Below are 11,636 nucleotides of genomic sequence, written 5' to 3' on the forward strand. Positions count from 1 at the left end.
CCTGTCTTACCTGAACACACGTCCAGGTATCAGAGAAATGGGTAACTCAACAGGAAGCACCGTGGACGACTTGCAGGCGGTGGAGATGCACCTTTGGTACAAGAAGTTCATGACCGAGTGCCCCTCGGGTCAGCTCACTCTGCACGAGTTCAAGCAATTCTTTGGGCTAAAAGGTTTGGACTCAGAGGCCAACGCCTACATAGAGCAGATGTTCCGCACGTTTGACATGAACAAGGTAAGATACTGCACTTAAACGTTATATTCAACAGTGAAAGATGGTTTTAGCTTGATAAACAATATAAGACAAAGACATAATGATATAAAACAAAGATAGTATCCAATACTACCTTTAAGGAAGTTGGAATCAGATTACATTTACATTAATACTGATTTAAAAAACAAATTGACAGAATCACTATGCAGAACTATAAAAAAAAAAAAAACTAAAGCATTTAAGAGGCACACTTTTGTGAAAGGAAAGGAAAGAGGGCAGCAACTTTAATAGATTTATTTTTATCAATTAAAATGTTTAATTCCATTCATTCAATTTGTAAAAAAAAACAATCAAATTCACTTTTGTGACATGTTTGATGAGGTAAAGTGTCTCAGATCATCACATTAGAACCAGTAAATGTTGGGTCTTTTTTGCCTGAAATGACTGAACTGATTAATCGAATGTAAAAATGTATAATTTAATTTTATATTGATCAAATAATTGACTATTTGTAACACTGTGGCAGCTAAAGACACCAGAATGAGATGATGCAGCTTGACCTGTCGGGATCTGTATCATTCTAAATGACCATTTGACCGTCTGATCACATATTAATTAAAAGTCTCTCTCAATGTACAACAGGGTCACTGCTGGATGTGTTTGTCTGAGAAGCTGCACATCTATTTTTACCTCACACACACACACACAGAGACACACACACAGCCTACAAAAGGCCGTGGTAATCTTTGTGCATGATTTAAACTGTGAGATTATCTGTGAGACGAGGCTTTGATACTGAGATTGTTGCCCGTGTTCAGACGCAGACAGTTCCTGGAGATAATCCTCTGTCCTGGCACGCTTCATTTCACACAGATAGCTTTTGGATTTGAGATGAGAAGCATCTCCTTCAACTTAAAGATGGATTGTTGGTAGAATGATCACTTTGGATGGCCGAAATTGTTTGAGAATAAGTAAATAGTCATGCATTAAAACGTATTTATGTTGTGTTTATGCTGTTTTTGACAAGGAAGAGTAGACAAGTCTTTTCTCTCTGCTTGTTTCTGCAGGACGGCTACATAGATTTCATGGAGTACGTAGCTGCCCTCAGCCTGGTGATGCGAGGAAAGATGGAACACAAGCTGCGCTGGTATTTCAAACTTTATGATGTGGATGGAAACGGCTGCATCGACCGACACGAGCTCCTCAACATTATAAAGGCACAGTACACCATTCACCTGCAACTCATCATTTTACGAGCAAGTCCTGATCTGAACTTTGCAAACTGATTTGACTTTTTCTCCCTCAGGCCATTCGTGCAATCAATGGGAATGAAAATCAGGAATTAACGGCTGAGGATTTCACAAACCGCGTGTTTGACAGGATTGATATAAATGGAGATGGTGGGTGTGTGTGCTGGCACTGCATGGACACAGATTCAGGAAGAAATCTATTGTGGTTGGCAGTGTTTAGGCATTTATTAACTACTTTAATCAGGGTGCACAAGTATGGAAACAAGGTGGTTGATAAATCTAACTAGAATCCCTGTGAACAAGTGACTTAAAGGGGAAATCCACCAATTTTACATGTCAAAGTCTATTTGCAGAGCTTGGAGAACAGCCTCATACTGTATATTTAGAAAAAGGTGGAAAATCTTTTGTCGCCGCAGGAAGAGAAGCAAAACAACTGCTAACAAGGTGAACGGGTGAACCAAATGCAGTTCAGTATGAAGTGAGACACTACTGTTCACTGTTAGGTACACCTGAGCACTCCCACATTGTTAGACAAGGTAGAGACAAGGTTAAATTAATTAGATCTCTACAGCATTTTTTGGAAATGTAAATGGATTTTGTCAGCTCCAAGAGCTCAGTTTAACAGATTCTTAAAAGGTAAGTGATGAGAAATCAAATCCACAGTTCCCCTATTTAATGACAATATAAAACATTTCAAATTAGTCATTCGTGGAAGGTTAGAAGCTCCTGTTATTCATATTGATATTATTAAACACACCTGTTTGGTCCCTGAACATCACACAAACATCAAAAGAACAATTCATGGGAGGAACGATAAGGGAGAGCCGGTGACTAACACAAATGTAAAGATGTATGTAAAGTGAATGCAGCCTAAAACACTCCTGTTCACTTTTCTGATATTGTGTTATGTTCCTTAATTGCAAAATGATCTTTCAGTGATGACATTGGTGCTCAGACACTTTTATGCCTGTGAATATTTGTCTCTTGTCACAGGTGAACTCTCCTTGGAGGAGTTTGTGGCCGGTGCTCGCAGTGACGAGGACTTCATGGAGGTGATGATGAAAAGTCTCGACCTCAGCCACATTGTGGCCATGATCCACAACAGGAGGCGCAGCATTTAGGATCTGTCCTGTCTGGACACTTGATCCTCTTCAGTGAATTGAATCGAGATAATTCAGAGCATCACCTCCAGTAAAAAAACGTCATTCATAGACAGAAATACAACATTTCTATTCAACTCAGTGGTTTGTAAACGCTGACATTTCTTATTTTTAATCTCCACAAGAATGACACACATGCACTTTGGATGCTTTTGGATGACTCAGCCAACCTCTGCAGACTGGTCATTCTTCTGCTTTAAAGCCACCCTGGCATGAGGGATGATCTCTCAGATGGTCCACTTACCCTCTGATACCCTGAGGCATAAAAGAGTCAGATAGTGGAGTAGAGTGACAATTACATGCACTCAGCTATGCTCTCTAAATCACATTCTTTCTCCTTCTGCATCAGATTATAAACCCATTGTTTCCAGCAGGGCTTACATAAGGAGAACATGACTCTGCAGGGTGCTTAACATCCATGTTAATTTGATTAAGTCAGTGGCTGTAATAGAAAAGCAGGTGATTGTTTTCAATAAGTAGATTGACTCTCAAGTGTTTACCTTCTTATGTACCTAACCTTTTTTAATGTTAGAAGTTTTTTTAAAGAACAGGTAATAAGTAAAGTACTGGTTTTTATTTGTAGCATTACAAGGTAGGGGTTACTTTGGGAGAATGATTCTTCTTATTATTTAACATAAATACAGCATCTAGAAAAGATGTGTTATGTTTGTTGGCTGTACTTGATTGGTGCCTTCTGTTGGAAGAGTGCAGGATGTGTTTTTATCAGTTTTGGCAGTTTGTACAATAAAAATGTTTAAAAGTGTTTCTGGGTCAACTCAGCTTTTGTTCTTCTAATATAAAACCCCGAACGCTGGGATTTATATAATTAAATAAAAGCAACTCGTACTGCATGCTTTGTGTAAGCTGAAAGCTTACTAAAAGTTATGCAAATGAAAAACACAAGTTTGATCATCTTTTAAACACAGCCCGATTAAAATAATAAAGGAAAATCTTAATTAGTCTGAGGTTCCCAAGGTGGGGGAGTCGTAGGTTGCAAGTTTGGCAGTATTGAAAGCTCAATAAAAAACAATTCTGCAACAGAAACGCTTCACTGTCGCCTCTAATCGCTCATTTTTCCTTGTAAAATACAAAGAAAATGTGCAACAAAATGGTTGGTGACAAACTGTAGACACAGGCAACAGATTCATAAGCTGACACTAGTTTGTCTTTAAGGTTTACTGGTCTAAATATAATAACTGAATTTTCTCCATGACAGTAACAGCATCCTGTGGACTTCAGTATCCTCTCAGGGTAAAAACACATAAGGAAGCTAAACCCTTCCTTTCAGCAAGGACGATGATTCACCTGCATGTTGCCAGGATCGCTCTTTGTCAGGTAAAAATGCTTCAGCTGCAACACAAAGACCTTTGTTCACATTATTATTATTACATTATAACAGGAGCAGCTATATTATATTGTTGTCTTTGTTTTAATTAGGACAGTAAGTGGAACAATGTTTAAACAAAACTATAACAGACATAAATTATATAAATATACATTTATTTTTATTCAAATAGAAATATTTAACATGAACAGTAATGTTTTCACCTTACAGATGACGAATCTCATTCATAAGCCACAAGGGGGCAGCAACATAGCTGGATAAAGTTTCCTCCATGTACCCAACAGATGTTTTCTCCTATTTTGTCTTAATGTCACTGGGTGTCATTTCTTCTTTAGTCCCAGCTCACTCATAGGAAGTCATACAGATACTTCACAATGTCAAAGTTCACCGTTCTGGAAAAAAACAATTAAACCAAACGCATTCTTAGTGAAAAAATATTTTTGAAAACTCCCTTAAATGATTCAGTCGGTGTATTAAGACATGTTCAGACCTGGAAATAGCACAGATGAAGTCCATGGACACAGCACATTTGTATTTTGGGGCATCCAGCTGATCATCATGACTGACCTGCGTCAACAGCTGTAAGGTCACCAGAGAGGAAATCTAAATGTGGAGAGAGAGAAACCAAAATGACTCCACTCTTTGATGCAGAGACACAAAGTGATGAGAGCCAGTTGCACAGATATGGGTCGAGCCTAGTTGCCTAAAACCATTTCATGCTCGAGGCCTTAAATAGATCTGCATTTGGCTACGGATCCAAAAACTTATGACCAGATGGGGAGAGGACTCTCTCATCTGAGACACAGTGATCAGGCTTGATCTGATATAAACTAGAACAGCATTTGCACCTAGATATGTGAAACAATATAAATTAAAATATCTGTAATTACATCAGATGTATGCAAAGGTACATAAACTATAAGACCGGAAACATTATACAGCACACATAATGCTCTCCACTGTCATCTTAACTGTATCTGTGCTCCAGGCTCTGAATATTTAGTCAAATATGGTATAAATCTTACCACTATTCACCTGTGAAGTGACTAATTGTGTGTTGGACTCTTACCTGAGAGAAGATGCTGGCTGTGGGAGCGATTCTGCTGTCTACCACGCTGTAGAAAATGGCCAACAGGCGGTCCAGAGCGAAGGGCTTGGGCCCCAGAAGGTGGTTACTTGTCTGGGAGATATAAAATTACACTGTGTTATATGTGAAACAACTCAAATCAGTATTATGCTAAGATCATGTTGAGATGGTCACCTTTTCATTTTTCTTCAGGAACTTTGTTTTTCGTATTTTCCCATGATGCTGTTGGAAGGAAACAAATGGATGTGAAAACAAACTTTAAGAGAAACATTAATAAACAGATCACACTCCTTCATCATCTTTTCTATATTTGCTGATCTCACAACATCAAATACAGTCCTGCTCCTTACCGTGTCCTCCTTACTATCACCTTACTTTAAATTGCCCTCTATATATAGATGTTGACTCTGTATTTGCAACATCCCAGGCAGCAAACTGTGATACGCAACAATAATTTCTTCATTTGTTAGTTTTGAAACATTTCACTAATCAAAACAAATGTCTTACTTCCAATTAATTTCTCGACACTTTGCAAGCGATGCTGTCACAGTGATGTGTTCCACATGATGGAGCGGGCCCTGTTTCAAGGAAGGGACTTTTGTTGCATCATGTCACAGCTCATCTCTCTATCCCCTGACGTGCTGTCACCTCTATTTTGTCTCCTGTCTAATACAGGAAAATAATCCCAACAAAAATGTATAATTAAGACAAAAGTTCCAGTACCTTGAGGAAAAAGCGTTTGTCTGTGCGAGCAGGGTTGTAGGACGCCAGGTAAGCAGCAATCAACAGGAACTTGGAGTAATAAGGTAGTTCAACGTGAGTGTGAGCGGACAAACCTTAGGAGAGAAGTAAATAAAATATACTGTATATCTGAAAATCCAAAATGAAAGCTTCATACAGAGCATCAATACATGTTCAATCTAACTTAATATTCAGCATGAATCCTGTGTCCCGGCATCTTGTCAGTTGTTACAGTTTAACATCTGCTCTGTAAATGTATTACAGTACGTCATCAAGTGCTACTGTGCTCAGTGTGTGTTGGTACCTCTCAAGGCTCCAGTTTCTTTCTCTTCCATTTGCTGCATTTGCTCCCACTGAAGGCTGAGGAAGATAAAGAGAGAAAACACAATGAGCAGCATCAGTAATCACGTTTAATCAGGTAGCAAACTGGCAGAACAATTATAATGAGTCTTTTAATCAAGAATGACATAATTAGATTACTAAACTAATGTAAAAAAAAAAATAAATAAAAAACCCACAGACCTGGAAACCTCTCGAAGGTAAACTGTCTGCATGGCCCTTTTTAAATGAGGCTCAATGTTTCTCCACAGCTTGTGTGTGTCGGTCTCTTTCACTAAACACATGACAAATCAAAATATTAATAATAAAAAAACAGTTATGGTTGTTACATTATCAATAGAACAGATATAATCATAAACACACAGGAAAAACAACAGGGTACTGTAGAAAGAATTATTAAAGTTGCACCAATCAATGTTATTTGATATGAACAACTGATAATAATAATGATATGATGTGAAATTGAACCCATAAACTCACTGAATTATCAATCATATCATATATATAATCCATGTGATGTGATTTTTAGCTTATTTTTTATATTTGTTGCTTGTAAACTCCACTCTGACAAATGTTGTTTCCATTTCAACAACCTCATAACGTAATAATATCTCAATGTTGTTTTCTACTTACAACTGCTGGATATAGAAAAGTTCAAATAGCTCAAGAGGACCAAAACACAAAAAGGGTAAAATGAGGTATTTTAAATTATTGACCAGCTGCTATATAAATGAATGCTCCTCTTTATGTATTACCTTTTCCTTCTGCCAAAGGCTCACAGAACTTCGAAAAGTTTAGGGCCGCCTGGTTTAAAATGAAAAACAGAGTAATGAATGACCCAAGACTTTCAGAAAATCTAACAGTGAAAAATATTATTAGCATGTGTCTGACCAGGTGACGTAGCTCTCTCAGGTCCCGACAGACGGAGTAAAAGACTCCCAGCAGGATGTTAATGTAGGAGGAGTAAAACTCAGCTGAATATGAAGGGTGTCTGTCCTGAGATAAAATCTGCTGCAGCTCACCTGAATGAATAACGGACACAAAGATCATATTCAGAAGTTTTTTTGAAATAATGATTCACTCTGCTTCATCCAGCGCTGAATTTAAACAGTGGTGTTTTATAATGCAACATTCCTCAACATTCACTGCCTCAAGTGTTAGAACAAAATCACAGGTACAAATCTCACATCTCACATTGACTCTGTGTCATCATTATGCAGCGTGGTGAGAGTTATTCATGACGCTGGCTGATGTAGCGTGTGAGGGTGATAATACCTTTACTGTAGTCGGGGAAATTGAGCACAAGTGGCTCGAAACAGCCAGTATTTGGTCTGAATTTATCCCAGACAATTTCACTGAGCAGGATGACGGTGACGTTGTCCTCAACCTGCAAATTAAGAAAAAAGAATGGATAAATATGTCTTTGTTTACAAGTCAATGGCAATATGTCTCCATGAATGTGAACTCTCACATTTTATATATTTATATCTGATATTTTGTGTATTTTATTTAGTGCTAAACTGACAGAACATGAGTAATGTGTTAAAATGTCTTATGCATATGCATCAATCCATTCAGTTATTTGTTATCTATATTTATAAAATAATGATAGTAAAAAGTGCCACAGCACAGCAGTTCCTGGCCTTGTGCTACCGTGTTAGCGTAAATCAAAATGATTTCCTCATACTGTGGTATATGAGAAAAGGAGATATCGGATCACTGCGCATGTTGTGAACTAAAAGGTGGTGTGCAATCAATACAGGGAATAAAAGTTGGATCAGTGTATTCCTGCACAGCATGTATGGTTTCATGAGTTATTAACACCATCCTGATCAAATAAGAGCTGAGATTTGGCTGGCTTCACTAATCTGGATAATAGATCATTCGTTGTCATGCGTTGTATTGTATATTATTGTTTTAGTTTTAGTATGGGTTTGCATGGCACGCACTGACATGTTGCAGCTTCAGCTTCGTCCAATGTTCTTGCACCATTGTACACAGTTTGACAATTTCTTCTTCTGAATACAGAACAGCTCTTTTCCATGTAAATATTTAGATCAGGATGCTCTGTGCATGTTAGTAACATGTAACCAAACTTATTCTAACCTCTGCTTGCCCCCTTCTGCTGCTATAATAAACTCTAACCCTAGAGCATCGTTACTGTGACACAACCGTCATCCTGTCCTCCATTACGTATGTGTAACTCTGCCTTCTCATTATCACTTTAAAATTCTGTTAGACAGCACTGAAGCTACACAACACTGAAAAGACAGATCCCTTTTAACACTCACAATCCACCAGAAAACAGCTGGAAGCACCATTAATCACATACGTTTTTTTAACCTTGTTGTCTTTAATTAAAATGCTTTGAGTGATTGCTGTCCTTCCTTCATAACATCTATTTGAAAGAGCTCCACACACTCATCTCATGGTCATTTATTACAAAAGAAGCTCTTCCAGTCCCTCCTCATCATCTGCACAGTGCAACAACAACATAGTGGTTCACTTGATTGATGACACAAAAAGCTCAATGCACTTTCTCACCAATTCCTGGAGACGTAAGAGAGCAGGGAGGAGATTGGCATCTGTGTCTCTGAGCAGCTCTGCTTTTTCCATTACCTGCAAAAAATGCAAACATGTTTGAGCTTATTTTGTAACAGTTCATTAAAACAGAGATATAAGTGTTGATGATGTTTTCAAATGGCGTGTTACAGCATTTTCTTCACCAAGGTAACAAAATAATATGATGAAGCCATAATACTAGATTAAAACAACTTCTGTTCTGGCCGAGCTTCATACTTGTTTTCTCCAGGCCAATGCATCTAGAGCTTTGTTTAGCATCTTTTTGTATGAGTTATCACTTCTAATCATATTATCATGCAAAAATCTAAGTGGGGCATCCAAAGAATAAATAATAAGATGTTCCGTGGATAGGATTGTTTTGGCACGCCGAGTGAGGAATGATTTTCTGGTTGAGTGTAAAGGGCATGGCACTCACAATGTATCGCGTCTCCTTGGCAGGAGAATGGGAGCATTGCTGTCTGTAGACGCGTACAAAGTCAGACAGGGATGGACTGCGGGGAAGCAGCGAGGCGGCATCGCAGCCGAAGAAGGACAGCAGCACTTGTTCAAACAGCAACGTGACAGAAATACATTCGACACAGCTGACAGTGGCGTGAGGTAGCTGTAAAGAGCAGACGTAATGATAAAAGTTTGATATCGTGTTCACATTGTGTTGACTCGATCCTTCCTTTTTATTGCATATTGAACATTGCCATCCTCTCAATGAAACACATGACAATCAATCAAACCAGAGTAAATCTGATTGGTGATATAAGTGCAAAACTCAATCATTTTCATGCAAAAATTACAAATATTTGATAGTTGGAACTTATATATTTTGCACTCATTTAATTGTATTTGACCAGAAATAGTTATTATTTGTCTGTACCATCTGAAAGTAAAAATCTAGGAGCATTTAAAATTTAGAAAGCTTTGCTTTATATATTTAATTCATTCAAAAAGCTCTGCAGTACGATGGTGAAGTCCTTCACTGAATCAGACAAATAATGAATCTGTCTATACATTTTAGATCAGGAGGGGAAATATAAATCTACAAACACAGTGGAAGACTTTGTGTGCACTAAGAAATAAGGGTTGTTTATAACACGTTGATGCAATATAATTTATTACAGGAGTCAAGTTTCCAACTTGATCTTTTTTAATTTTAGTAAAAAGTTCTGTTTTCAAGATAAAGTCGTCTTTTATCTGTTCAATGAAAAACATTTTCAGACAGATGATAAAAAACATTACCACCTACTCGAGAGGTGCTGGGGTTAAAGATCTAACTGTGAAGTTTCTCTCTCACCTCAAGTTCCTTCAGCAAAACGTGCATCACATGACTCTTTCCTGAAGCCCGATGACCATAGATGAAGATTGAAGGGTAGCTGTAGTGCTGTGGCTGTAAAACAAATGTCAGTACTTTCTTACTTAATATTATTGTTAATACTTTATACTAAACAAACATATCCTTCTATTGGTAATTTGCCAGTATATAATTACAATGCTAATGTCCTTGACTGAAATAGCACTAGAGTTATTTGTCTACCTGTCACTCCCTTTCCTTAATAAATGAATCTGTGGAGTTGATTAAAAAATTCAATTAGACTTTAATTGTTTAGTTTCAGATTGATGCCGAAAGATCTCTAGTGCTTATTAAACTAAATCATTTTAATGTGCATTTTTCAATCTGATTTAAGGAAAAGAAGATAAGTGCTATTCTCTAAACTCTAAAATCACCTCTCCCATCAGTGACAGCAGCATCCCAGCCTGCAGCTCTCTGCAGGGCAGCTGCTCTGCGACCCTCTGCAGTCTCTCCTCCTCGTATGCTGGATGCTGTAGTACCGTTGTCATCCTGTTCTGTGGACTACCAACCAAAACACGGTGTATAATCTAGTGTGTTATCACAATGAAGAGGTCGGTGACCTGCAGCTACTAGCATAAACAGTTAGCTTAGCTTAGCTTAGCTTAGCTTAGCTTAGCTTAGCTGTGCATTGAAAGGGGCGCTGGAGGCGACGCACTGCGGTGTTCAGTCGAAATATGAACCAAACAGAAACATAATCACGGTGTATACGAAACTCTGATGCTGAAATGGTCACATCTGATAATACAAATCATAACAAACTTAGAATAGTGTGAAAAACAAAAGTTAAAGTTGGAAACAAACAAAAGCACTCACTCTCAAGAGTTTCGCGCGCGCCTTCAGATTACGTCAAATGACGCTCTCCGGTTAGCAGCCAATCACCGCTCACCATTGCATTATGGGTAATGTAGGTTTAAGTACAAATCGAGGCATTTATGGAATAAAGATTTATTACAGACCAAATAATAATAACATATTATCATATTGATGCTTATATTTAGATTAGGTCATGACCTCTTTGTAACCCATAACACTAAAACATCAGAATCCTTTCAATACTTTGTGATCCCTTACAAATGGAGAAACTTGTGCAGAGGAAGAAAAGCTCCCGAGCATCGCTAAAAGATGCTGTGGTGAGATTATTTGGATTTGCTAAATATGATCTGCATATGTTCCCACTAACGTCTATTTTGTGTAAACAGATAACATGGTGAATATTTCAATATAGGTGTGCACATGTTATATTTTTTTGCAGGATTATTAACCTATATTTAATTATCTAATTGGAAACAGCCCATCAAGTTAATTCATAGTTTACTAATCTATTATTAGCCTGTTATTAATATTGTTGCGGTACTATTGATATCCTATTATAGCATTAATGTGCATTATGGTGCACTTGTTATTGGTGTTGCAGCTGTCAGAGGGATTTATGCCACATGATCATTAAACTGCTGCTCGCTGTCATTTTTTCAATCAACCACAGTTTAAGATTTCGCGCGTTTTCCTCTAATAATACGTCAGACTGGGATTAAGGGATGTGGGTTGGCCCTGTGATATCCAAGGCTATCCTCCAAC

At 37.8% G+C, this 11,636-nt stretch overlaps 2 protein-coding genes across 3 annotated transcripts; one reads left to right on the forward strand and one right to left on the reverse strand.

Annotated features, from left to right (window-relative positions):
- The first annotated feature begins 37 nt into the window (after nucleotides 1-37).
- guca1a (guanylate cyclase activator 1A) lies at nucleotides 38-2,585 on the forward strand. The gene is made up of 4 exons (XM_026361285.1): nucleotides 38-235; nucleotides 1,282-1,431; nucleotides 1,521-1,614; nucleotides 2,458-2,585. Exons 1-4 carry the CDS (start codon nucleotides 38-40, stop codon nucleotides 2,583-2,585), a joined length of 570 nt encoding a protein of 189 aa, XP_026217070.1.
- Nucleotides 2,586-4,159: 1,574 nt separating this feature from the next.
- On the reverse strand, nucleotides 4,160-10,924 carry orc5 (origin recognition complex, subunit 5). Of its 2 annotated transcripts, XM_026361283.1 has the most exons (15): nucleotides 10,875-10,924; nucleotides 10,436-10,562; nucleotides 10,005-10,097; nucleotides 9,135-9,320; nucleotides 8,681-8,755; nucleotides 7,412-7,523; nucleotides 7,028-7,158; nucleotides 6,892-6,940; nucleotides 6,320-6,410; nucleotides 6,102-6,157; nucleotides 5,780-5,892; nucleotides 5,231-5,278; nucleotides 5,039-5,149; nucleotides 4,460-4,572; nucleotides 4,160-4,361 (listed from the first exon to the last, which is right to left on the reverse strand). In XM_026361283.1, exons 2-15 carry the CDS (start codon nucleotides 10,547-10,549, stop codon nucleotides 4,316-4,318), a joined length of 1,338 nt encoding a protein of 445 aa, XP_026217068.1. In that variant the 5' UTR covers nucleotides 10,550-10,562; nucleotides 10,875-10,924; the 3' UTR covers nucleotides 4,160-4,315. The 2 variants fall into 2 exon arrangements, with proteins under 2 accessions (XP_026217068.1, XP_026217067.1); XM_026361282.1 differs by having other exon boundaries at nucleotides 6,892-7,158.
- Nucleotides 10,925-11,636: the final 712 nt, after the last annotated feature.

This window comes from Anabas testudineus, chromosome 23 (assembly GCF_900324465.2).
Source record: "Anabas testudineus chromosome 23, fAnaTes1.2, whole genome shotgun sequence".
In the NCBI taxonomy this organism is placed as follows: Eukaryota; Metazoa; Chordata; class Actinopteri; order Anabantiformes; family Anabantidae; genus Anabas; species Anabas testudineus.